A 27783-nucleotide genomic window follows, 5' to 3' on the forward strand; every position below is an offset into this window, starting at 1 on the left:
TGGTGTGTTGGTTGTTTGCCCACCGTTTTTCCTACTTGTGTGTGATTCTTTGGCCTCCATTTGATTGGATTGTTGAGTGTTTGTGTGTCTCCTTGATGTTACTTATGTTTAGAGCGATGTCTTAAGTGTACAAGTTAGGACTTGGTGTCTTGAATCGTGCTAGTGGTCCAACTTTGTGATTCGTTGAATTATTGTGAGTCTTTGAGGTTCATTGGAACCATTTTGGTTTACCCGTTTGATATGCATGCTAGTTTTGGTGTCATTGATGCTAGTATGTATTGTTTGTTCCTTTCTATTGAGGATTGGCAACTCATGTTGCCAACCATGTCGATATTGGATTGAGATCCATTATTGTTGTTGAGTATCGTTTCATGTTCTTTATTGAAATCCCTTGCTTGGATCCCTTGATGTGATCCTGTGTGTATGATTATTCCTTGATTAAGCTATTGTTGGGCTTATCCCTTGTTGTACACACTTTGCGTGGAATCTATGTATTGTTGTATCTCTAGATTCCGTGTCTAAACATGGGAAGCAGCATTGGGAGACAGTTAAGTGAATTCTCCAATACTTAAGAACACTATTAGGCATGGTATTGTATTTAGGATTCAACAAAGTGAGCTTGTACTCATGAGATGTGCGGATTCTGATTATTCTGGCGATATGGATAACAAATGTTCTACAATTGGATATATCTTTACTCTTGGGGTGGTCCTATTTGTTGGAGGTCATCAGTTAAGCCTATTGTAGCTTTGTCTACAATTGGAGTAAAATACATGATTGTGACCAAGGCAGCTAAAGAGGCTTTGTGGCTTTTAGATTTGATTAAAGAATTGGATATTGAGCAAAGTGGAGTTCAGTTTCATTGTGATACTCAGAGTGTCATCTTTTTGGCTAAAAATCAAGTATATCATGCCAGAATCAAGCATATTGATGTAAGGCTCCATAAGGTTAGAGAGTTGGTTACTTTTGGTGAGATATTGTTGCGAAAAATTCATACTAGTGAGAATGCAGAAAACATGTTGACAAAGGTAGTTACTACTTACAAGTTCAAACATTGTTTGGACTTGTTGGGTGTTTCCAGATGCTAGAAAAGCATTGTTACCCCGACCCATGGGTATATGCGAGATAAGTATTTTCTCCTAAGGGGCATATTCGTCAAGGTGGAGATTTGTTGAGTTTGTCTCACATAAAGATTAGGAGCGAAGCGGAGTGGGTCGGGCCCGTGGTACAGGGGTATTTGTGTACATGTATATGTCTAGAGATGCCTATAAATACGTTGTTTGTTTATCTAGGTGTTTTATCACTATCACAATTAATAAAAGAATAGTTTCGCTCTCATAGACGTAGGCACATTGTCGAATCACGTAAATCTTGCCTTTACTTTCTGACATTATTATTGTTTCTTGTTCTTGTTAATCTCAATAGAGACTTTATGATATATCCATGAATATTTTGGCAAAATAATGTGCAATTGTTATGTTGTAGATAATATACATGTTCATTTTTAGTATACTACAAATTCAATTTTAGTGTATTACCTAAAATGAACATGTGGTATACTAAAAATGAATTTACACTATACTAAAAAAATTAACATGTATCAGTGGTCCTTCAATGTGAAGCATAGTCTATGATATAATTTTCCAATGATGTGTATTTAGACTAAAACAATGCGTGGAGACTATCCAATACGTATTTAATCTAAAATAATGCAGATAAATTTTTTTTTCAAAATGAGGTGGTTTTATCCAAAACTACTATATGAAAAACTTACGACATATTTACAAAAAAATATCTCTACACCTACTATTTGAACTTTTGCATATTTTAATAGATTTTCTCCAAAACAATTTGAATTTTTCACAAATTTTATGTGTTTTACACCACAAGATGTTTTACTTCTAACTTATGCAATGAAAGTCCTACATATTTTCAAAAAAAAAAAAAAAAAAAAAAAAAAAAAAAAAAAAAAGACATTACAATATCTATGGGTATATTTAGAAACTTAGAAAATAACTTCTGGAAGTCATTTTTTAATATTTGACTATCAACAAAAAATAAAATTAATAAAAATATCTATTCTTGTCAAAGATAAAATGGTCCATCTTGATAAAAAATGTCTTTCTAAATTCTACTCGAAAGACATTTTCTAAAATCTCATCTCACGCTCAATTTTCTTTCTAAATGATGTCCTAAAAATTAAGAGCGATTAAATAAGTCGAGTTGGGCTAAGCTACAAAGTCAAACAATAAAAATCATTATCCAACCAGACTTACATACAAAAAAAATAATAATAATAATAATAATAAGTAAATAAAAATCAATGTCTTTAATTTAAAATTATTTTATTTATCAATTTATGTAAATATTTTTATTATCATAAGTTACAACTTAAAAATTATTTATTCAAAAAATTAGAAATTACAATTACTATTATTTTTCAACAATCCTAAACTGTAATCACTTTTTAAAAGAGACTTGCTCTCATACAATTCATCATCAAGTTCATAATTGAAAACATATCATCACTTTAAATCTTCACAAGTTTAAAAGTAATACATCAACATCAAATTTTAAATAATTAGAGAACTTTAAACCAGATGATCAAAAATCAATAAAATATAATAATCTGAAATCACCCACATAATTATGCTTGGAAAAAAGTTGAAAAGGGAGCATGCATCATGGAATTCATCAAAATAAAACAGGATTCATAATTCAAATCCATCCTTAACGTTTCGGATTCGCAAAAAGTTTGTTCTCGAATGATCTCAAATTATGACTGAAAGAGCCCTCCAAAGAGAGGATTTACAGCTACAACAGAAACAAATGATCAAGGAAATTGCATGCAGCTTCTTGTTTCCTTATTTTGCCTGTGGGTGGGATGCAATGAAGTCAACAGCAAGATTGATTGAATTGATCTTGTCTGCTTCGTTGTCGGGAATCTCAAACCCAAACTCTTCTTCAAAGGCCATTACAATCTCCACGGTGTCCAAACTATCTAAACCGAGATCTTTTTGGAAGTGAGCATTGGGCGTAACCTGCAGAGAGAAATAGAGATAACACCTGATAAAACACACCGCCCGAACCTTCAAACACAAGAGGGGATGGGGAAGTGTGTCTAAGAAATCCTTTAATTATAGACATATCCAGTCAATTCAAAAGATTTGTCACAAGATACGTTAACGGAAAACTTTAAAACGAATGCTACCAAGAAGGTAGTAACTGGTTTCTGCATTGATCACAGCTAAATGAATACAAGCTATAACTAAAGTAAATCCAATGAACCAACCGTGCATAGTAAAAAACAAAAATCAAATACTCTCTCCCACCCATTTCAATCTGCCCCTTTGACCCAACAAGCAATTTACGAAAAGATAATGCAATTAGACCTGCCAGAAGTATCATGGCTGGGATTGCAAAATATACCATTCCAAATAGCTACTGAACAAATATCTGAATTAATTGCACCAATCCAACAATTTTAGCTTCACTAATAACTAACTATGTGTTTGATACTGGGTGTCCACATTGCCAAAAAAAAAGCTGCAATGTGGGTGCAAATCTTAGACAACATTTGTACCCTTGAGGACTAAATGCTTCTTTTGCCCAACTAATGGCTTCTTCAGAAGAGGCTTTTATGAAAAGGTTAAGTTTAGAGTTTCTTCAAAATAAAGTTTTCCATCTTATACGACCTGGAAAACTATTTTATATTTTTACTACTTGGCAAATACTACTGTGTTTTGGAGTAGATAAGCTCCAAAAAATAAAAGATGGATCTTTTACAGTTGAATTGCATGCATTAGTTAACCGACACCCCCTGGCCAGGTTTGGACATGAATGACACAGGATCAATGTTGTAGAAAGCGCTAGGCTCTAGTCGGGTGCCCGGGGGTGCGTAGGCTCCGCCTAGGCAGGCGAGTAATAATAATAATAAAAACACAGCAGTGTACACATTGCACACCGGAAGAAAAAAAAAAAAAAGAAAAAAAAAAACTCGGCTGAGTTGGCCGAGTTGGGCACTAAGTTGGCCGACTCAGGAGTTGAGTTAGCCGACTTGGGCACCGAGGCCACCTAGTCGGTCGACTAATCGGTCGGCCAACTAATGTCCACTTAAGGGTAAATTCCCCTCGGCCTAGGAGGGCCTAGCGCCTAATTGGCACCTAGGCAGCTGCCTAGGCCGATTTTTACAATAGTGCATAGAAGACTACTCATCTTTGTCTCCAGCCTTTATGGGAGTACAAATCATACACTTGCTTTACCACTCTTATTTGCCCTCTTCTACAGAAAAATGAACATTCATCTTCCTCCTTTTATATCGGTCCTGTTTGGTAAAATGGCTGTTAGCTGATAGCCGTTAGTTGTTAGCTGATTGTGTTAATTAGAGGGTATAAATAGGTGATAATATTAGCTGATTGTAGAAAAGTGTTTGGTAAATTAGCTGTTAGCTAATAGCTGTTTGGTATAATTTCTTTTCTCAAAAAGCTAATTGAAAAAGTTGCTTGTAGTAGCTTTTTGAATTTTAGCCTTTTGTAGTTGCAAAAAGCTAATTAACCAAACATTTATATTGATATTTTAACTAAATCAAACAATTAATAGTGATCAAATAAGCCAAAATTGGCCTATAGGCCAATTTTTTACCAAACAGGGCCATCCTCTTTTTGTCCTTCACCCTATCTCTCTAATATGCTACTTCAATGTACAAAACATGAACAGGGATATATTGCTTCAGCCCAAAGTATGTTAGAAAGTATTTTGTAATAAAGCCATCTAATTCTGTTTTTTTCTTCTCCAGTGAAATGCCAATTTTCTAGTGCCCCATAATTCTTATCAGTGAATCAATGAACATTATTCATGGGAAGTTGCAATTAATTAATTTTTTTTTTTAAATGCAGGAGCATCAAAGAAAATATGAATCAAAGAAGCAATTCACTGCTTTCATTTCATTTTCAAACTCGAACCCAACATATTATCATTTTCTCAAAATTATCCAGTTAAACATTATCCCAGCCGTGGCACCTCACAATCCCTTAAATTTAAATGCCATGAATTAGCAACAAATGGAATTCAATGCTTTCGCTACATCTTCAAGAACCAAATAAACAAATTATTTTCAAAAAACAATAAGTTAACAATTTGCAGTACTATGCAGCACATCACAAATTGCCTAAGACCCTAGTTTTGTTTGATCACTGCAAAGCATTATACAGTTTCAAATAGCCATCTCAAGTAAAGTATGAAGAATCCACAGAACCCAGTTTAACATATACTCTTTTAACCAACACAATCCACACCACTTTTTAAGTTGAAACCAGATAAAGTTTGAACTAACCAAAGTATTAAAAAAAAATAGTAATAAAATCATTAAAATAACAATGTATTTTTCGAAAATTGAAATTTTTCAAAATAATATTAATCTGCTCATATATATAAATCAGCAGGCGCAAACAAAGTTTAAACCCAAATTATACTATGAGCCCTGGCTGGCATTTCTTTTGGGGCGAACCCTCAAGCTTTAACTATGTTTTCACCACTATAATACTCCATTACTCCCGGAGTCTGAGCTAGACATTCACCACAACAATATTCCTCACCTTTGGACAAATTGTCCACGCTAAAAATGTTGAGAATAAAAGAAATGAAGAAAAAATTGGAGGAAAGAGAAAAGTGAAAATGGGAGGGGAGTAGTACCTTAGCGGGATCGACTTTCTGAAAGTTCTTGACGACGGTGATGACACGGTCGGTGACTTCGGATTTATCAAGGAAGGAGCCTCTCGCTTCCTCGCAGAAATGACGGGTCGGTCCGATCAGCCGAAAAAATGGGCCACTAGGGTTAGGGGAAGGGTTTCGCAGTGCAATGACTTCCACTCTCAGGTGCTTTAGCAGCGCGCTTCTCATGGCCGCCGCCATAGGAACAGAGGGAGATCGACGAGGAGAGAAATGGGTTTTGGGGGTGAAGAAGAGCAGTAGAAAGTTCTGGGAGCGATTTGTATACTAGTAGGGATTTTCAAGTTTATTATTGATAGGTTAAATCAATACGGAGTACTATTTTTTATTTTTTTTTTGTATTTTTTAATTATTTATAATTTATAATTTAAATTAAATTTTTGTTTTTAATATAATTTTTAAATATATAAATTTTATATAATAATATTAAACTTAATATTATAAAAAATTAAATTAAAAATAATTTCAGTCAAACTTCTATAACTAAAAATGAGACAGAGAGTGAGTAAAACTAGAAACCCATGTGACTATATGATATATGACATTACTAATTTTGAATTGTGTCCATGAATTTTTTATAAATTAATATTTTTCAAATATTAATATATTTTCAAAGTTTTATCAATCTGTTTTAAAAAATCAACTACTCTTACTTTTATCTGAATAAAACAAAAAGCATACATATTATTCTATTTTAAAAAATTAGCTACTCTTACTTTTATCTGAATAAAACAAAAAACATACATATTTTTAGACTTAGTACGTAATACAATTGATTTTCTCATGATAAAATACTAGAACAAATGGAGATAAATTATTTTGTCTTTCTCTATGTAATATCTTTTATTATTGCCAAACTATAGTATATAATGACTATTTTTTTAAGTTTAATTTAAAGAAATTCAAAGCAACCTCAACAATGTAAGACTTTTTATTGTTTTTCAGTGCCAAGTAGAAAAAGCAGGGAAAGAGAGAAGAGGAAAAAAGAGGAAAAAAATTCTAACAAAAAAAAGTACATTTACGTGGCGATGGCGCGGCAGTGCGCCACATGCAGCTTTTCCCTCATTTTCCCATTCAATGAGTCCCAAAAAAAAAAAAAAAAAAAAAAAAAACATTTGCAAGGAAAAAGATGTAGCTAAAACCACCCCCACCCCCACCTCCCATCCATCCAAAAGTTCCCTCCCAATTTTTTCTTCTGAAAAAACTACTCAAAAACCCCTCTTGGAAATGTCCTCATAAGTGAGACATCAACCTAAGGGTCCGTTTGGAAAGCAGGAAAATGACTTCTGGAAAATGTTTTCTGAAAAATGAGTCATTTTCCGGAAGACATTTTCCTTTCCAGTGTTTGGTTGCATTATGGAAAACTGTTTTTCTGTGTTTGGTTCATTTTCTGGAAAATGAGTAGAATTGTATAATTAAACATTTTAATTATTTTATTTAGAATATTACAACATGTATAATAATATATAATAATATAATATTAATTTTAAATATAATAAAAAATAGCTAAGTTTTTCAAAAAAAAAACTAATAATACATCAAAAATATTATGGTGGTGGTGGTGGTGTAGTGGTAGTGGTGTTATTCGTTATATAATAATAATAATAATAATTGGTGGTGGTATGACGGTGGTGGTGTGGTGGCGGTGGTGATTGCAGTGGTATGGTCGTGGTGGTGGCGGCGGCGGCGGCGTGATGGTGGTGGCGGTGGTTGCGGTGGTATGGTGGTGGTAGCGGCAACGGTGGTTGTGGTAGTATGCTAGTGGTGGCGGCGACGGCGGTAGTGGTGTTGGTGTGATGGTGGTGGTAGTATGACGGTGGTGGCAGTGGTCGTGTGGTTGCGGTGGTGGTGGTGGTGGTGGCGGCGACGGTGGTTGCGGTGGTATGGTAGTGGTGGTGGCGGCGGTGGTTGCGGTGGTATGGTGGTGGTGGTGGCGGCGGCGGCGGCAGTGTGATAGCGGTGGTGTGGTGGCGGTGGTATGGTGGTGATGGCGGTGGCGGTGGTATGGTGGTAGTGGTGGCGGCGATGGTGATTGTGGTGGTATGGTGGTGGTGGCGGTGGTAGCGGCGACGGTGGTTGCAGTGGTATGGTGGTGGTGGTTGCGGTGGTATGGTGGCGGTGGTTGCGGTGGTATGGTGGTGATGGCGGCAACGGTGGTTGTGGTAGTATGCTAGTGGTGGCGGCGACGGCGGTAGTGGTGTTGGTGTGATGGTGGTGGTAGTATGACGGTGGTGGCAGTGGTCGTGTGGTTGCGGTGGTGGTGGTGGTGGTGGCGGCGACGGTGGTGGCGGTGGTATGGTAGTGGTGGTGGCGGCGGTTGCGGTGGTATGGTGGTGGTGGTGGCGGCGGCGGCGGCGACGGTGTGATGGCGGTGGTGTGGTGGCGGTGGTATGGTGGTGATGGCGGTGGCGGTGGTATGGTGGTAGTGGTGGCGGCGATGGTGATTGTGGTGGTATGGTGGTGGTGGCGGTGGTAGCGACGACGGTGGTTGCAGTGGTATGGTGGTGGTGGTGGCGGCGGCGGTGGTTGCGGTGGTATGGTGGCGGTGGTTGCGGTGGTATGGTGGTGATGGCGGTGGCGGTGGCGGTGGTATGGTGGTAGTGGTGGCAGCGACGGTGGTTGCGGTGGTATGGTGGTGGTGGTGGCCGCGGCGGTGGTGTGAAGGTGGTGGTGTGGTGGAGGTGGTGTGGTGGAGGTGGCGGTGGTATGGTGGTGATGGCGGCGATGGTGGTTGTGGTGGTATGGTGGTGGTGGCGGTGGTAGCGGCGACGGTGGTTGTAGTGGTATGGTGGTAGTGGTGGTGGTGGCGGCGATGGTGGTTGCGGTGGTATGGTGGCGGTGGTTGCGGTGGTATGGTGGTGATGGGGGCGGCGGTGGTATGGTGGTAGTGGTGGCGGCGACAGTGGTTGCGGTGGTATGGTGGTGGTGGTGGCGGCGGCGGCGGTGGTGTGAAGGTGGTGGTGTGGTGGCGGTGGTATGTGGTGGTGGTGGCGACGGCGATGGTGGCGTTGGTATGGTGGTGGTGGTGGTAGTGGTTGCGGTGTTGGTGGTGGTTGTGGTGGTGGTGTGATGGTGGCGGGGGTATAGTGGTGGTGGCGGCGGCAATAGTGGTGGTGATGGTGGTATGGTGTTGATGATGTTGGTGGTGGTGTGATGTTGGTGTAAAAGTTGGAAAATGACTTTCCCCCCAAAAAAAGGGGAAGTCATTTTCCTCCAAAACAAGCCTATTTTCCAAAGTCAACGGAAAATGATTTCCGTTGACTTGATTTTCCAGGCACATCCAAACACTGAAAACTTAGAAAATGATTTCCAGAACTCATTTTCCAAGTTTCCAAACACACCCTAAGAGTGAAACTAAGTCTCAAATCTCAATAAGACCCTACTCGAGAGAAACTCTTCCAAATATGTTGTTGCATAAACATAAGATTAAATCTTTAATTACATGCTTAAAAACAACTCACTCAAATTATGTATATTCGTTGTTCACTAAAATTCCATAAATTTCTTGGCTGCAAGGCTGCAACAAGAAATTGCCATTTACAGGATTTGTCCAATAAAATTATTTTGAATGGTTGGGCTCAAGAAAACCAAGGCAGATGAGCAATACAATTGTTAATAATGGGGGTATCAACCATCACCAAACATGCACCTCTCTATGACAAGGATATTTGAGAAAATAATCAAATACTACTACTAGGATTCCTTACCAAATAACCAACTATTTCAGTGATCTCTGTAATGCACATACAAACATATATCCACATGCTTACATTGTTGCAAAAATTTGAACAAAAAATAAGAATGACCAAAAGGGCTTCTGCTAAAATTTTTTAATTTTAGTCCCAAAAACCAAAAGCAAAAAACAAGTGAAGGCAGTCCTAAAGTATTGCGTGTATCTATGATCTGGGGTAGTTATAGAGGTGGGTAGAAATACGATGACAAGGAAAAACCAAGGAACAGCAAGCCCCCGACTGTTGCTACTGTCCGCTGTGAAATCTTGGAGGCCAGCATGCTTCCTCCCACCACTGCCAAAGAGGTACATACAGTGTGTCCTATCGTGGCACCCACAGCAACTCCAATTGCATTTTTGTGGGTAGCTAGCTGCACAAATCATAGCCGACCAGGGTCGGTCATCAAACATTCTTTCTTTATGCAGCAGTCTCATGTAATATTGTAAAAGTGGCCCGGCCCCACTACAAGCCTAAATTTTGGCTGGCTTTTGCAAGCCAGCCCAGCCCTCATGCTAGAGTTCAAGTGACCCTAGCCCACCCTGCGAGGGGTTGGCAGGCCCCACAGGTCAGCCCGCGAGCTTTTTAATAGAAACCAAAAAAAAACATCAACAGATATATTCCAAATAATATAAGTATGGACAGTTTTACTATACATGCATATCTGTCCCCCCAATATTATAGGCCAGTAAAAAGTTAACATATAGATTTATATACACACGCATGTATGTAATTGTATTTAATGATAAAAATAAAAAAAGTCGGGTGTAGGGGATTTTTAAAAAAAAAATAAAAATAAAAAATAAAAAAGTCCTGCCTGCGGGTTGGCCTGTGACCCGTGCAGGCTGCATGCCTTTGCGGGCCATCTTTTTTATGACCCTAACCCAGCCCGCGGACTTCAGCCCCCTTTGACATCCCTAGGGCCTAGACTCTCATGTAACAATAACCATTGTCACAGTAAATCCAAACAAGTGAGTGAAAAATTATAATGTATACCGAGATCAAAATTAAACTGTACTGTATCTTTTTTGTTGACAAGGGAAATTAAGCTGCAACCTTAATATTGAATACAAACACAGAATCATAATTCATTGCTACTGAGAATGCTACTCCACTTAGAACCATCAGTAAAATCAATTCCCACTTCTAATAATGGAAGTAATCTTATATAGCTTACTACCACCACACGAATGAAGTGGGGAAACGGCCATTATTTAAACAAAAAAAAAAAAAACAAAAAAACAAAAAAAAAATAAAGGAAAAAACAAGAATGGTACAAACAAGGCAGCCATCCAATTATCCAATAATGATAAAGAATGACTTACAGCAATTGTTGCTATCTGGCTGCGATCTCCCCATTCTGCCAGAAAGGTTAAGATGAATGACTGCAAACAATTTAGGAATAGGCACAAGACATGTTAGTCAAATTACTAATTTGTTGATTAAACAAGATAACACCACTGAGTTCACCTGCTTCATAAAGAATATGAAGAGTATTCATTAGAATAATACAATTTATACAAGTAAATTGACTTGCACCATTTTCATAAGGTCAAATCTTTACTTGAAAATACACGCATAGTGATTCAACCAAGAATTGAAAAATGAAATGCTAACCCAACCCATACCTCCAAATATATTGGTGTACAGAATCTAGAAAAGAAACGCCTAACTGCTGTTTTCCCCTGTCCAGCTTCGAGTTTCTCTTCTACCTGGAATATTTAAACTTAAAAATTGGAACAATTTTGAGCACAATGGTACAAAAGGAGATGGAAAATTTGGAGTAAGAAGCAGAACATACACTCATAAAGAAAGATATATTTTAGAAGTATGGAGCAGTAACAAAAGTAACAAGCACAGTTTTACGGCTCATTACTCATTAAGTTCTACCTTGATAAATATTACTGTAGCATAAATCAATCTAAACTCAAAAGGTGCAAACATACTTCCTCTATTTCTTTTTTCTGGGAAGCTTTTGAATCTGACCTCCACGCAATGTAAAGTAGTCGAAGCCCAAAAAATGCATAAAGAACTGCAAAGGACCATGAAAAATGAGATTCATAATTACCAATAGATTTTTCTGATAAATCATAGCCAACCAATAGATTATTACTAGTACTTTCATATAGTCATAGTAGATGTTTACAACTAAGCACATACACCCCCACAGCCCACCCTTCATCTCCAAAGATAGGAAACGTGGCAAAATAAAATAAGAATCTAATGAACCAAAAAGCACTCCCTGAAAAAACATCCCTTCCACCAGTTAGCTTTATGAAATAAGAATCTAATGAACCAAAAAGCACTCCCTGAAAAAACATCCCTTCCACCAGTTAGCTTTATGAAGGAGGCTTCCATTTTAACTTTATCAGTGAAAGCTTGTAGCATGGAAGTAAACAGCAGATAGTATGGTGGGAATCAAGTTCTGAAAATGTATAGTTCAAGTTTGACAGAGAGGAGCAAAAAATATTATAGCTGGGGCATTCAAGCATGACACTAGCAATCACAATTTGAAGGAAGTCGGGAACTACAAACAAAAGTTGGATCTTCCATGCTTTAAATGGAAACAGATTTTGCAATTAAAAAAAAAAAAACAATCAGTCATCGATCCACATATTTTTCCCTGTTCAAATTGTCATCAGCATCACATTAATGAAATATAAACTGATTGGAAGTTATGAAATCACATGCCTGTAGCTGCACTATTAGTATGCTTCCTTGATATCAGGTTAGGCACAATCCTGCCAAGTCCAGTTGAAAGTATCTATTTTACATGGGCAAGAATACTAGTCTTAGTATTACAAGTCAAGCCCTCACTAGAAGAAACTCAAACAATAAAATCTGAAAATGATAAAGTGAGAAGAGATTGGATAGCTTACTGTCATTATAAACAAGGCACTCAGGGCACCAGATAGAACAATTGACTTAGGGTGACGCATTGCCATAAGAGCTGCTATTATAAATGTCTCATCGCCAATCTAGCAGCATAGCCATTCATAAAATATTTAGTGAGCCAAAATAAGGAAATATCATGAGAAGAGCACACCAAAGTGAGCAATTTATATGCCCAGCTGTGATTTTGTTTCATAAAACTGTGCTCATTGAAATGCCAAGCAGCAGATTACTATTAAACTAATGGATAAGGAGGTCCATTATCATCATCACCAAGATAACACAGATGATAGACAATAATGAAGACTGGCAGAGAAAACTTCCCACAGTGAAATTCAAACACCGGAATATTTAAGTCATAAGACTACAGAAGTCAGAACTGGCAACAGAGCTACAGAAGCAAAGCCACTAACCTCACTGACAATGATCATCGACAAACTTGCAATGAAGGCATCAAATACTCCAAGACCTGTGTCCAAGTCGAGGGCAAGGCCCACAGAATCAGGATCATTTTCCTCTTGTAGAACACCAGTCTTAAGTTTTTCAACAATAATCTGTCCACCAAAATAAAAGCATGATCAATAACCAAGGAATCACATTATTAACTCAGGAATATATACAATATAAAACATTATACAAGAGGCATTTTGTGATCTATGCTCCTCTCACTACAATAAGAACACCCAATATTATATCATGTTTGAGTACCATTTTAATTACACTATGAATTACAAGTTAACAAATATGTAAGCTTTTGATAGGCCAAGATTGACAATCTTCATCAGCAGATGCAAGAGAAAACACAAAAAATTCTTGAAGAAACATAAGCTATTTTCATGGGAATAGTAAAGTCAACCTCCTCTCTAGGCACACTAGTTTAAATGTTCAATAGCCAAGAGTTTACTGGGTGGACTAAGGAACTTGTTAATTATCTTCAAAATACTGCACAGATACCCAGATGTTGATCTAGTGCTTTAAGCTTGCTGACGCTGTATGTTTATGGCAGCGAAGATGGCAAATGAATAGGTCCGTAAAATGTTTATCTCACCACCGATGTAGTGAGGTGATACAATGCTGGCAAGGACCTCAAATAATTGATGACCAACAAATTGGGTATAGGCTCTCTTTAACTAGTTATTGGATTTAAACAATTTTTTTAATAATAACAATGATAAAGCCCTCTCCTTTCTCACCATCATACTTGGGAATTTCCCTGCTTGTGAAACACCAAGATACCAAGCTATGTCTCAATCATTCATATCATTAGCTTCCCGAGATTGGATCATCCCAAAGTCAATTGAATCAACTACAGAAAGTGCAGAGCAATACATTCTATCCCAGTTCACCAAAGGTCCATTGTTTAATTCAGAAAATTATCGTTCAATTCCAATGTGCTTTCCAACAAAATGAATATGTGAACATAAAATTACAGTATACTCACTTTACTGCGGCGACCCAGATCTCCAATCCTTCCGCTCGACTCTTCTTTTCCAGCCTCATCAATGATTTCCTACGAATTATCGGCACCCAAACACCAAAAATACATCAGTTAATACATACGCACACATGCAGAGATAAGAAGAGCGTATCAAAAGTACCTGAGCAGAAATCAATTGGGCAGCGAAAACAAGTAAGAGGGCAAAGAGGTAAAGATAGGCATTCGATCTCAAACCCATGTCGGTTCCTTCTTCTTCTTCTCCGAGCTATTGGAATCTGTACGCGAATCCAAAGAGAGAGAAGAAGTAATGGGAGGGCGAATCTTGCGGAGATGAAAAAGGCAATGGGTTTTTCGGGATCGACACAGGAAAATCCGGATCTATTCAGACGTTACCGATACATTGTAGTGAGAGAAAGGAAAAGGGAGGGATATTGCTGTGAGAAGAAGATGAGCGGAACTCCGGACTTGCATTTAGATTGCCAGCAAGATGATGACAATTTGCCATATATTTTATTTTATTATTTTTTTTTTTTTTGCTTCCGATGAGGGGATATCCCAAAAAAAAACTAAAAGCTGAGACTCAGACACCCGTATTGCTATGGATGCTTCTTGCGACGTGCACCCCCAACTTATCCAGCCAAATAGCCTCGTTGAGCTCATGAGGGATATCCGTCAACCTCCATAGACCAGGGCTGTTAGAAAGTGCAGCTGTAGCCATCTTGTCCGCCACTGTGTTGCCTTCACGCAGAATGTGCTCAAAGACCACCCTCGGAATCTTTGCAGCCTCAGTCCGGCATCGTCTCACAATATTGTTTAAAAAGGGCAAATCATCGGCGTTTGGTGCAAAATCTCCACTAGCCTCTTCGAGTCACACTCCACCACGAGCCCCGTTGCTCCATACTCATTGGCCATGCACAGACCTTGCCACACCCCCCATGCTTCTGCCTCAAAGGCCTGGCAAATGCCTATATTCAACAGAAAGCCCCGACACCAGTCTCCTCTGGAATCCCGAAGAAGACCACCGCAACCAGCCAGACCATTACCCTTACGGCAGCCATTGACGTTAAGTTTTAGCCACCCCTCAGTCGGCGCCGTCCACCCCACCTGAACCTCAATTTGCGTCTTCCTCCCCGCGATTTGAACCTTACGTGCATTAAACGCCGCCTTGGTCTCCTTATCATAGCATGCAAGCCATTCAGTCTTCTGATCACGAGCCATCGTCTGGGATTTGAAAATCTCATCATTTCGCCAACGCCAAAGCTACCAAAGCCTGTGCAGAATCACTCCGGCCAGTTTTCTCCAAAGCCTTGCTTCGCCCCGCCATTCAGATTCACCTCGAACCACTCCTTCCATTGCAACGTTCTGAGACGAGCATTCGTGCGCCAGTGAACAGCGTCCTCCCAAATGCCCTCTGCCGCAGGGTAGAACCTGAAAAGATGATTTAAATCCTCTGCCTGTCATGCACATCGAAAACAAGAAGAATCAGCAGTTAGTTTACGTGGTGTTCTCTCCATGTTGGTCATAATACGCCCGTGTCGAACGAGCCAGATAAACATGCAGATTTTCGCTGGAACACGGAGACGCCCGATTTTTCTCCACTGCCCTTCTATGGGTACCACTGAGTTGTTAATGTTGAAGAAGTTTGAAGAAGGAAATTGTATATATTCTGTATATTGAAGAAGGAAACTGACCACAATATATAGGCAGTGAAAGGAAAGCTAAAAGACCCTAACAGTCATACAATAAACCCTAGGGATACTAACAGACATACAATAAAAGCAAATAATAAAAGCATAGTAAATACAATAAATAAAACATCTCAACATCCCCCCTCAAGCTGGAGCGTGAATATCAAAAGCTCCAAGCTTGTTACACAAATATTCAACTCTGGGACCTCTTAAAGCTTTGGTGAAGATGTCAGCCAACTGATCATTTGTACCCACGAATGAGGTAACAATTTCCCCGGATGTGATCTTTTCACGAATAAAATGACAATCGATCTCGATGTGTTTTATTCTCTCATGAAAAACAGGATTGGATGCAATATGCAAAGCAGCTTGATTGTCGCACATCAGTTTAATTGGCCCTTTCACACAAATTTTTAATTCAGTCAAGAGATGCTTCAACCAGATTAGTTCACATGTTCCCAAGGCTATTGACCGATATTCTGCCTCTGCACTTGATCGAGCTACTACATTTTGCTTCTTACTTTTCCAAGAAATTAGGTTGCCACCAAGAAAAACACAGTATCCTGATGTTGATTTTCTATCCCAAGGGCATCTAGCCCAATCTGCATCAGTATAACCAATAATCTCTGTATTTCCATGATCCTTGTATAACACACCAGGTCCTGGAGACTTCTTGATGTATCTTAGAATCCTAATGACAGCATCCCAATAACTATCACACGGAGAGGCCAGAAATTGACTCACAATGCTAATTGCAAACGAAATGTCGGGGCGAGTGACTGTTAAGTACAACAATTTCCCAACCAATCTTCGATATCTTCCTGGATCTGAAAAGGGGTTCCCTTGTTCCGGTACAAGCTTAATGTTAGGATCCATGGGAGTATCAATTGGTCTACAATCAAGCATACCCGTTTCCTCCAATATGTCCAAAGCATATTTTCGTTGAGATATACAAATCCCCTGCTTTGACTGGGCAACTTCGATCCCTAAGAAGTATTTCAATTTTCCAAGGTCTTTTGTCTCAAAGTGTTGGAAAAGATGTTGCTTTAACTGGAGTATTCCTTCTACATCATCTCCTGTGATCACAATATCATCGACATAAACAACAAGATAAATGCTCTTACCTTGTCGATGCCTGTAAAACACAAAATGGTCCACTTTGCTCCGAACTAACCCAAACTCTTGTAGAACTGTGCTAAAACGTCCAAACCAGGCACGTGGAGACTGTTTCAATCCATAGAAAGAGCGTTTTAATTTGCAAACCAGGTCAGTCTCCCCCCCCCCCCCCCCCCCCCCCCCCCCCCTTGAGCAACAAAACCAGGAGGTTGCTCCATATACACCTCCTCTTTTAAATCCCCATGTAAAAACGCATTCTTGATGTCTAACTGGTATAGAGGCCAATGATGTATAGCAGCAATAGATAGAAAGATTCTGACAGAAGAGATCTTGGCCACGGGTGAGAATGTATCGGTGTAATCAACACCAAATACTTGAGTATACCCCTTTGCTACGAGACGAGCTTTGAGTCTATCTATTTGTCCATCAGGTCCAACTTTGACATTATAAACCCATCGACAACCAACAACCGTTTTGCCAGGAGGTAATGGAACCAAGTCCCAAGTTCCCGAGGAATACAAAGCAGTCATTTCATCTACCATAGCCTGTTGCCAACCAGGATGGGAAAGAGCTTCCTCAACCGATTTAGGAACAGAAACAGATGATAAACTGGAGATGAAAGCGTTATAAACAGGGGAAAAACTGTGATATGAGACAAAATTATATATAGGGTAGGGATTGCGAGTAGACCTGTTACCTACCCGACCCGCAATGGGAGAACTAGAGATTGGAGCAGGAACCGGATCCGAGGGAAGAGACAGCTCAGGAGATGAATCAGCAGGTTCAATGTTTGCAGCCGTAGTGGTTTGCGGTAATTTTGACCGACGATGATAGGTGAACCGGAAAGGAGAAATAATATGGGTTTGTGATGTATTGGGAGGTGGGACCCCCGGAGATAGTGGTATTTCTATCCCTCCTTCAAATGAAGGGACTGGTAGGACCCCAGGAAAAGGATCCACAACCCCTGCATAGTTAGATGAAAAGAATGGAGTGTACTCAAAGAAGGTAACATTTGGTGATACATAGAATCGTCGTGTGTCAGGGCAATAACATCTGAACCCTTTTTGAACCCTAGAATACCCCACAAAAATACATTTCAAGGACTTGGGTGAGAGTTTATCACGACCAGGAGTAATATCCCGGACAAAGCAAGTGCAACCAAAAACCTTAAGAGGGAGCTTGTGTAATGGCTCTTGAGGAAATAGTATGCTATAAGGTATTTTGCCGTGCAGAACAGATGATGGCATACGGTTAATAAGGTAACATGAAAGAAGGATAGCATCTCCCCAGAAATCAGAAGGAACCTTGTAGTGAAGAAGCATAGTCCGAGCAGTTTCCACTAGATGCCTATTCTTCCGTTCAGACACACCATTCTGTTGTGGGGTATCTGGACAGGAGGACTCATGGAGAATACCCTCAGAGTCAAGAAGGGTAGACAAAGGAGTATTGAAATACTCTTTGGCATTATCACTCCGAAGAATTTTAATAGACACTCCAAACTGATTTTTAATTTCATTATGAAACTTTTGAAAGATGTTGAACACTTCAGAACGTCGTTGCATTAGGAAAACCCAAGTACAACGAGAAAAGTCATCAATAAAAGTAACAAAATACCTAAAACCCAACAAAGAAGTGACACGACAAGGACCCCATATATCACTGTGAACTAAGGAAAAAGGGGATGAGGATACTTTATTAACCCGTTCAGGAAAGGAGGTTCTTGAATGTTTTCCCAATTGACAAGATTCACACTCTAGTGAAGGCAACTTTGATAGACTCGGTTCAAGTTGTTGTAGTTTCCTCAAACTTGGATGACCTAGACGGCAATGAGCAAGGGAGGGAGGAACAGTAGCACTACAGACAGCGGAAGCAGGAGTGGATAGACGGTATAATCCTTTTGATTCATACCCCGAGCCAATCGTCTTCCCCGAACGACGGTCCTGTATAATAACCGAATCAGAAGAAAAGGTGACAAGACAATCTAGAGAGTGAGTAAGTTGACGAATGGAAATCAAGTTAAAAGGACACGTAGGTATATACAAAACTGATGACAAAGGTAAATTAGAAAGAGGTCTTGCTTTACCAACCCCGTTTGCAGTACATATGGATCCATTACCAAACACAATAGGCGGAAGAGACTTAGAGTTTGTAAGGTGAGTCAATAAAGAGGAATTACCACAGATATGTTCAGAGGCACCTGAATCAAGGACCCATGGTCCAAGAGGTCCAGATTGAGTAACAAGGGCAGTATGAGTCTCTCCGGGATGAGCCAAAGGAGTGACAACAGCAGCTTGGGCATTAGCCTTAAACCGGGCAAACTCTTCATATTCCGCAAGAGAGATAGTCTTAGAACCTGATTCTTCTTGTTTGAACTGAGCCACATTTGTAGGAGTATGCAACGGTTTCCCATGTAGCTTCCAACATCGGTCTCGTGTGTGTCCAGATTTATTGCAGTAATCACAATATCTAGCATTTTTCTGCCCACTACGATCTTTATTCCGGTTGCCCAGATTGTTACCTCGGCCTCCTTGGATCACAAGAGCAGATTGTTCCGTGGTGGGTGCAGGAATCTCACCAAGAAAAGAAGTCACTTGAAGAAGGCGTTTGAACAATTCTTGGATCCCTGGCACAACCTTATCCCCAAGAATCTGGTTTCGAGTATTCTCAAACTCGGGGCCTAATTTAGACAAAACAAGAATAACAAAGAATTTTTCCCGTTGGGCAGCCTGTTCAGTAGGTGTCCCTCCAATTGGTAAAAGCTTATTAAACTCTGTTAATAAACTTTGAGTTTTTCCAAGGAAGGCTTCCATACTCACACCATCCTTCTTTAAGTTTATCAAATTATCAACAACTGTGTAACATTGTGAAATATCATTAGTGTACAAGGATTTGGCTTGATTCCATACCTCAACACATGTTTTAAAAACTCTAAACAGTTGAATTAACTCAGGTGAAAGGGATTGCCATAGGAGACTACAAAGTTGTGCATCCACCCTTTTCCAAATTGTCTTCCCATTTTCTAGAACATCTTCTACCCCTTGTTCCAAATGGTCAATAACACCTTGGCCCATAAACCACATTTCAACGGCATCCGACCAAGAGTGATAGTTTTGTGACCCACATAATTTTTCAGAGGTAATAACAGGATTTACAGATAAATTAGGCACAAAAACTAAGCAAGAAATAACATTTTCAACATTGCCAGAAGTTTCCTCAGTTCCAGTTGAAGACATGGTTGATAAAAAAAGGAGTAATATTACCAGGAAAGCCAGAAGAGGGTCGAAATTGAAACTGGAAAGTTTCGCCGGAAAAACTCGCCGGAGGAAGTCTCACGCGCCGGCGCGTGAGGTGGCGCGTGCGGCGGCGGTTTGCGACGGGGTTTCGTCGGCTGGAGTCGCCGGACCTTCCAGACTGGTGGTGGTCGTCAGATCTTGTGAAAACTTCGAAAGAAAGGCTGTATTGAAATTTTGAGTACCGGATGAACAGTAACGCTACTGTTCATGCGCTACTGTTCATGCGAAAAAAGGGGAAATCAGGCCACCGAGAGGTGGCTCTGATACCATGTTGAAGAATTTTGAAGAAGGAAATTGTATATATTCTGTATATTGAAGAAGGAAACTGACCACAATATATAAGCAGTGAAAGGAAAGCTAAAAGACCCTAACAGTCATACAATAAACCCTAGGGATACTAACAGACATACAATAAAAGCAAATAATAAAAGCATAGTAAATACAATAAATAAAACATCTCAACAGTTAACAATAAGCTTGTATGCCGATCGAACAGTAAACTGCCCGTCATCTTCCAGACCCCACCCAACTTTGTCTTGAGCAAAGTCTTCCGCGAGCACATAGTTCATCAACCGCTGTTTGGTAGTCATCGGCAACATGCCTTCCAGGGACTCCCATTTCCATCCGCGGCATTCGTCTCAGTATTCCCTAACAGTTGTGTAAAGGGCAGGCAAAAGAAGCGGGGTATTGAGCTGAGAAAACAAAGGCAAGGGTGTGATCCACTTTCCAGTCGCGCACCACTTGGTTGGAACCTGCTGTAACGAAGCTCCAGGCCGCTACAATGCCACGCCACGCATTTGATACGTTGCGTCGCCCGGTCTTGCCACATTGCGGTGTCCCCGTCAGCTTGTATTTTGAGCTTAACGTCCTCGCCCAAAGACTATCGGACTCCGCCCTTAGCCGCCAGCCGAGCTTTGCCATATAAGCCATATTCATCTCGTTCATCCGTTTCACTCCCAAACCCCCAGCATCTATCTCTGCCGTGACAAGGTCCCAGTTAACCAAACTCATTTTGTGTTCCTGACTGTTCCCCCCCCCCCCCCCCCCCCCCCAAATAAACTTCCTGGTCCTTTTCTCAATTTCTAGGCCAATGCTTCTAGGTAGGGCTGTCGTTTGCATGGTATAAGCTGGAATAGCGTTGAGGACGGCTTTCGCAAGAACAACTCGCCCCGCCATAGATAAAGTCCGTGTTTTCCAACCTTCCAGACGTCCCGCTATTCTGTCAAGGAGGTCCGAAAAGGTGGCACACATAATCCTTCCATGGAAAGCCGGGACACCCAAGTAGCGCCCCATATCATTCGTGCGAGCAATGTTTAATTGCCTGGCGATGCTGTCCGCGTCGTTGCCGTCCATATTCTTGGAAAAGAACACCTGAGACTTAGCCAGACTGATACGCTGCCCCAAGTCCCTACAGAAACGGTCCAGACAGTCTTTGACAACTCCCACCTGCTCACTCGTGGCCTCTGTAAAAAGGACCATATCATCTGCAAAACAAAGATGAGTTACAATTTTTATACCTTTCCACCTGTTACTGTCCGTCGCAGAAACGATCATCTGACTGAGCCTCTCCATGCATAAAACAAAAATTGCTGGGGACATTACATCGCCTTGTCTGATGCCTCGGCCAGGGCGAAAGGACTCTAACCGATCCCCATTCCATATGACTGACAGCCTAGAAGTTCGAACACATGTCATGATGAGGTCTTTGATCTTGCCTGAAAAACCCGCCCATTCAAGGGTATCCTGAATGTAGTCCCAAGAGAGTCGATCATAAGCCTTTTCGAAGTCGAGCTTAATAGCCATGAACCCTTTCGCTCCTTGTTTCATCCGCATGGTGTGCATTACCTCTTGGAAAATAATAACATTATTAGAAATCTGGCGTTCCGGGACGAAAGAGCTCTGAAAAGGTCCTACAATCTTTGGGAGGATAAGTTTGAGGCGGTTGGTGATTGTCTTCGTGATGATCTTGTAGCTCACATTGCAGAGGCTGATAGGCCTGAACTGTTTGATATTCTCTGGGTCTTTCACTTTAAGGATCAATGCAATCAAAGTATCATTTAAGCCTTCCGGAATGGTGCCACTTGTGAAAGCTCCCTTAACAAGAGCGTACACGTCCTCCCCAACTTTGTCCCACATGTGCTGGTAGAAGCCTGCCTGGAAACCATCGGGGCCCGGGGCTTTGAAGGGCCTCATGTCTTTGAGGGCTGTATGGACCTCGTCTCGTGTGACTATCCGATTGAACACCGTCCAATCTAAAGATCGGAGGCGGGGAAAGTTTCCCTCCAAAAAGATATGTCCATCTCCGACCGGTTCAGGCGTGAAGAGCTTGATGTAAAACTCGCGTACATGCTCCCTCAACTCTTCTGTCCCCGACAGCCACACACCATTCTCGTCCATGAGGCTCTGGACAGATACCCAGATGTTGATCTAGTGCTTTAAGCTTGCTGACGCTGTATGTTTATGGCAGCTAAGATGGCAAATGAATAGGTCCGTAAAATGTTTATCCCAGTTCACCAAAGGTCCATTGTTTAATTTAGAAAATTATCGTTCAATTCCAATGTGCTTTCCAACAAAATGAATATGTGAACATAAAATTACAGTATACTCACTTTACTGCGGCGACCCAGATCTCCAATCCTTCCGCTCGACTCTTCTTTTCCAGCCTCATCAATGATTTCCTACGAATTATCGGCACCCAAACACCAAAAATACATCAGTTAATACATACGCACACATGCAGAGATAAGAAGAGCGTATCAAAAGTACCTGAGCAGAAATCAATTGGGCAGCGAAAACAAGTAAGAGGGCAAAGAGGTAAAGATAGGCATTCGATCTCAAACCCATGTCGGTTCGTTTTTACTTTTTCCCAAAAAAGAAAAACTAGTTTTACTTTTCTTTCTTTTAAAGCAAATTCATTAATTACAGTTAGAAACGTTTACAATAAAATTTAATGGAATGATAAGTCATTCCTTACAATCTGACACAAAAACAACTTTTCTAACTAAGCTACTGAAAACTTGATGCGCAGACTGTTTTACATATTGGAAGCTGAGATCCTTAAAAGGAACTTAAATCTTCTTTCAAATCTTTGATGATCTAGCCAAACGTAGACAAGACTATCTCTGAATGAAAAGTTTGCACACCACCTAAGTCTTCATCTCTATTCTTCTATGCATTGACAATATTCCCAACTGAATACACACCTGATCTTGTATCTTTGGCCGGTTTATCAGTGGGCAGCCTGCCAACCGAGCTGAACTGCATATCATAGTTCAGAAGATGTGATTTTCTATTGTTATCTTTGTTGTCCAAAATGAGTTTCACATAAGTCATGACCATTTTTATCTTTTCACACTCCATAAGAATCTCGTCAGAGAACGAGAGGGAAAAACTCGTCAAAAGAATGAGATAAACTACACAAAATAACCAGCAAAATAGATGCAGAAGTAAAAAAATAAATAAATAAATAAATAAATAAAAGGTAGGCAAAAAACAAAATGGGTGACAACTCGTACTATCACAAAACAAAATAGTTTTACTTTGTTCCATTTATATATACTCCATACAAACTTTATAATATAATATTTTGTTAACTATTTATTATTCTTAACTTACTTATAGAAAAATATTTTCTAATATAATAATAATAATAATAATAATAGTAATAATAATAATAATAATAATAATAATAATAATAATAATAATAATAATAATGAGATATGAGATAAATTTTAATGCCGAGACTCATGTCAAATAATTTCTATAATAAAAACCTAGCACCCAAATAGGTTTAAATTGGACAAAATAATTATTGACTTTTGTATCGGTGCCAAGCCAATTTTACACTAGAGTCATATAATGTGTCCTAGTGTTGTTATCCTCTAACTAGTGTTATGAATTCACCTTCTGGCAAAGCTATACTTAGAATTCAACCTACAACTTCATTTATAAGATGTGAAATTATTGGCATTATATTTGTCTTATGGGCAAAGCTATATTCAATATTCATGCTATAGCTCCACTTAAAGCGTAGGGTGTGAGATAGATCACAACATTTAGGCTCATATCATCTAACCTAATTCATGTTATTAGAAGAACAAGTTAAGGTTTAACAACAAATAGTGCAATTTGACAAACCCCATGTCGCTATTTTGTTGTTTGGAACCCAAAATAAGATACCACATACTATATATGTTGTTAACAATAGTTTCTAGATACTCACTTCATGTTGTAACTGTCAAGTTTATTTATGAGATGTGAGATAAATCTCAACATCTATGACATATAGCAAAGAATTGTTACTAACAGGAGCAAAGCAATAAAATATCTTTTATGATGGTTCACATCTGTTGACTTGAAACGAATTGTCAAATTCAAGGCAAAAAGGGAATACTAAGTCAAGCAAGAATTAGGAATTATATTCCTAATATAAATAGGAATAGTAACCCTATTCATATCCATTCTATAACTCTCGGCCTATAAAAGAAGCATCTCCACAACTCTTCTAGACAAGCTTTCAAGATCTAATCGTAACTCACGAGAGTCATTGAGAAGAGATACCCAAATCCTCTTGAAAAGTAGTACAAGTGTTTAGGTCACAATAGTCTGATAAGAAAGTTCATCATATTCTGTAATCCCCGTTCCTTAAATAGTGTACTTTGAATATTAAGCTTTTAGTGGATTTAGGCAAATTCTCAACTTGAGAAGTGACTCGCAGATTAGGGTTGTTTGCTCGAACTGCGTTATAAATTTATTGTGTCACAACGTCAGTTTTAACATTACTGTATGCATCGCTTATATAAATTTCCATTGGTATCAGAGCGGGTCTGCTCAAGTTACTGGCAGGATCCAAATGAAATTTCCAAGAGAAGGACTTTCGAACAATAAACAACCAGCCCTACTTGGCACAAACTTCTCCTACCGGAAAGCCCGAATGCAGATATACATTTTAGCACAAGGAGAAGGTGTTTGGAATGCAATAGAAAACGAATGGAGAACTCCAGTTGATGACAAAGGAAATAGAAAACCTAGAATTGACTGGAGTGAAGAAGAGAAAACAGAATATGACTTCAACTCGAAGGCAATGAATGCAATATATGGTGCAGTAAGCGAAGATATATTTAAACTGATTGCTACTACTCGCATAGCCAAAATCGCATGGAGTATATTATGTGATCATCATGAGGGAAACACGTCTGTAAGACAATCCAAGCTACAGATGATACAAACAGAACTTGAAAATCTGAAAATGGAAGAAGAAGAAAGCATCACACAATTCAGTGCCAGAGTTTTGAGTATTTCTGGAGATGCATTTAACCTAGGCGAACCTATACCTGAACATAGGATCGTCAAAAAGGTACTACGCTCAATACCTGAAAGATTCCTAATAAAAGTCACTGCAATTCAAGAAAACAAAGATCTGAATACATACAAACTTAGTGATCTAATGGGAAACCTTCAAACCTATGAACTTGAGATGCTGCAAAATCAGAAGAATAATGGCAAAGAAATAGCACTACAATCCAAACAAGAAAACTCAGAAACTGATTTTGAAACCATGGAACAGTCAATTGCACTATTGACAAAGAATTTCAACCGAGTTCTCAAAAAATTCAACAAGTTCAGAAATAAAAATTCCTCGAACAACCAAGGAAATTCCATAGTCAATCAAAAACCATCCAATACAAAACGAAGGGACAATTCAAATACAGAAGGAATACAATGCTATGAGTGCAAAGGGTTTGGACACATCCAATCAGAATGTGCCACATACTTGAAAAGGAAAAACAAGACATACATAACAACCCTGAGTGATGACTCAGATAGTGAAGAAGACATCAACACAAATTTCATAGCCTTCACTGCCAGTCATGAAATTAACAATAACGATGACATGCAAGAACTACTAGAAGCATATACTCAACTAAATGCCAAGTGGGAACAGATCATCAAGGTAAATCTATAACTTATGGAAGAAAATCAATTTTTAAAGGATGAAAATGATCGGGGAGAAAAACGGTACAAAGAAGCTCAAAATGAATTATTAAGACTTAAAAAACAGAGAAGCTAAACTACTACAAGAAATCAAGGAGCTTACCGAAAGACCCAGGACTCCAAACACAGACACCAGTGAAAATCACCAAACCGAGATACAGGAAGTGTCGCAACGCCGCTTTCAACATCAAAGAAGAATAAGATGCTATTATTGCCACAAACTGGGACACATCAAAGCACACTGCTACAAAAGACAGAATGATCTTTATTACAGGCAAAACAACAGAATTTGGCCATCACACAACAGAAATAATAGCAAGAAAATCTAGGTAAGAAAAGACCAAAATGTTGCAAATACCTCCAAAACAAACAAAGAGCAAGATATATGGTATTTTGACAGCGGATGCTCTAGGCATATGATTGGAAATCCAGAAAATTTAAAGAACATACAATATAAAAATGAAGGATATGTTACCTTTGGAGATGGAGGAAAAGGGAGAATCATCGCAAGTGGAACTTTGAACGTACATGGGCTGCCAAAACTATCAAAGGTCTTCTTAGTACAAGGATTAAAAGCAAACTTGATTAGTATAAGCCAACTATGTGAAGATGAACTTAAAGTGGAATTTTCAAAGGACAACTGCAATGTCCTCAACCAAAATCATGAATGTGTTATGATCGGGAGAAAATCCACAAATAAATGCTACACATGGGATGGTGATCTAACCTGCTTACAGACAACCGTCAATCAAACACAACTGTGGCATCAACGGATGGGGCACATAAACTTTCATGACATGAAAAAGGGTTTAAAGAGGGGAGCCTACCGAGGAGTTCCAACACTCGACATAGATGAAAACAAAAAATGTGATGCATGCCTTGAAAACAAAATCACACGAACAGCCCACAAGAAATCCTCGGGAATACATACTTCTAGGATCCTAGAATTACTTCACATGGACCTATTTGGGCCTACTCAGACAGAAAGCATAAGAGGGAAGAGATATGTCTATGTAACAATTGATGATTACTCACGATTCACATTGGTAAACTTCCTTAGAGAAAAATCTGAAGCATTCACAACATTCAAAACCCTCATTATCAAAATCCAGAATGAAAAGGATGGAAGAATATGGAAAATCATTCGTATAAGAAGCGATCATGGAAGGGAGTTCGAGAACTCAAAATTCAAAGAATACTGCACAGAAAATGGGATCCATCATGAGTTCTCCGCACCAAAGACGCCCCAACAGAACGGAGTAGTCGAACGGAAGAATCGAACTATCCAAGAAATGGCAAGGGTTCTTTTAAACCACAAGAGACTTCCATCAAATTTTTGGGCTGAAGCAGTAAATACAACATGTTACATGATAAACCGAGTATTCATACGAAAAGAAACCAACATGACACCATATCAAATCTGGAAAGAAAGACACCAAATTTAAAACACACACATGTGTTCGGAAGCAAATGTTATATACTAAAAGCAGTGTTGTAAAACTCGGCCTCCTCGGCGCTAGGCGGCGCCATGCCGTGCCGCTTTTGATTATAGTCGGCCATTACTCGGCCGACCGCCTAGGCGGCCAACTCGGCCAAACTCGGTCAAAATCGGCCAACTCGGCCGAGTCGATCAATTTCGTCCAATTTTGACCGATTTCGTCTGATTTTGACTAATTTTGACCGATTTCGTCCCATGTTGTCTTTCATTAATTATTGATTTTAATATTATTATGATATTATGACTTATAAATTATCGTTATTTCATTTATTTGGATGTGCTATTTGATTGAATGTTGAAAACATTCTTATTAAAATTGTCAAACTACAAGTCTGTCACTATTTTTTTAAATTTTTTTGGTGCCCGCCTAGCGCCGCCTAAATTCTGCCTAGGCGCCGCCTAGACCGCC

At 39.4% G+C, this 27783-nt stretch overlaps 3 protein-coding genes across 4 annotated transcripts; all 3 read right to left on the bottom strand.

The window, feature by feature from the left end:
* Positions 1-2661: 2661 nt before the first annotated feature.
* Positions 2662-6004, bottom strand: LOC109157359 (acyl carrier protein 2, mitochondrial-like). The gene is made up of 2 exons (XM_019305258.1): positions 5692-6004; positions 2662-3041 (listed from the first exon to the last, which is right to left on the bottom strand). The coding sequence occupies exons 1-2, from the start codon at positions 5908-5910 to the stop codon at positions 2865-2867; spliced, it is 396 nt and encodes a 131-aa protein (XP_019160803.1). The 5' UTR covers positions 5911-6004; the 3' UTR covers positions 2662-2864.
* Positions 6005-9394: 3390 nt separating this feature from the next.
* On the bottom strand, positions 9395-14254 carry LOC109157357 (GDT1-like protein 4). The gene is made up of 9 exons (XM_019305256.1): positions 13946-14254; positions 13789-13857; positions 12761-12901; positions 12335-12433; positions 12147-12219; positions 11402-11487; positions 11084-11167; positions 10781-10840; positions 9395-9828 (listed from the first exon to the last, which is right to left on the bottom strand). The coding sequence occupies exons 1-9, from the start codon at positions 14021-14023 to the stop codon at positions 9640-9642; spliced, it is 879 nt and encodes a 292-aa protein (XP_019160801.1). The 5' UTR covers positions 14024-14254; the 3' UTR covers positions 9395-9639.
* Positions 14255-18439: 4185 nt separating this feature from the next.
* Positions 18440-26049, bottom strand: LOC109157356. 2 transcript variants are annotated; one of them, XM_019305255.1, is made up of 4 exons: positions 26036-26049; positions 25739-25743; positions 18787-19853; positions 18440-18529 (listed from the first exon to the last, which is right to left on the bottom strand). In XM_019305255.1, exons 3-4 carry the CDS (start codon positions 19820-19822, stop codon positions 18492-18494), a joined length of 1074 nt encoding a protein of 357 aa, XP_019160800.1. In that variant the 5' UTR covers positions 19823-19853; positions 25739-25743; positions 26036-26049; the 3' UTR covers positions 18440-18491. The 2 variants fall into 2 exon arrangements, with proteins under 2 accessions (XP_019160800.1, XP_019160799.1); XM_019305254.1 differs by having other exon boundaries at positions 18445-18529; positions 18766-19853.
* Between the last annotated feature and the right edge of the window lie 1734 nt (positions 26050-27783).

This window comes from Ipomoea nil, unplaced genomic scaffold (assembly GCF_001879475.1).
Source record: "Ipomoea nil cultivar Tokyo-kokei standard unplaced genomic scaffold, Asagao_1.1 scaffold2779, whole genome shotgun sequence".
Taxonomy (NCBI): domain Eukaryota; kingdom Viridiplantae; phylum Streptophyta; class Magnoliopsida; order Solanales; family Convolvulaceae; genus Ipomoea; species Ipomoea nil.

Bases quoted from the DNA above. Each gene is read 5' to 3' on its own strand.
- LOC109157359 (XM_019305258.1), bottom strand. From the start codon at position 5,910: ATGGCGGCGGCCATGAGAAGCGCGCTGCTAAAGCACCTGAGAGTGGAA. The intron at 3,042-5,691 runs GTACTACTCCCC...TTCTCTCTGCAG, and splicing joins AGAAAGTCGATCCCGCTAAG to GTTACGCCCAATGCTCACTT.
- LOC109157357 (XM_019305256.1), bottom strand. From the start codon at position 14,023: ATGGGTTTGAGATCGAATGCCTATCTTTACCTCTTTGCCCTCTTACTT. The intron at 12,902-13,788 runs GTGAGTATACTG...TTTGGTGGACAG, and splicing joins ATCTGGGTCGCCGCAGTAAA to ATTATTGTTGAAAAACTTAA. The intron at 9,829-10,780 runs GTAAGTCATTCT...TGATTTGTGCAG, and splicing joins GCCAGATAGCAACAATTGCT to CTAGCTACCCACAAAAATGC.
- LOC109157356 (XM_019305254.1), bottom strand. From the start codon at position 19,822: ATGTCTTCAACTGGAACTGAGGAAACTTCTGGCAATGTTGAAAATGTT. The intron at 18,530-18,765 runs GTAATTCCTCTT...GTTATTATACAG, and splicing joins TGCCTCTGAACATATCTGTG to GACCGTCGTTCGGGGAAGAC.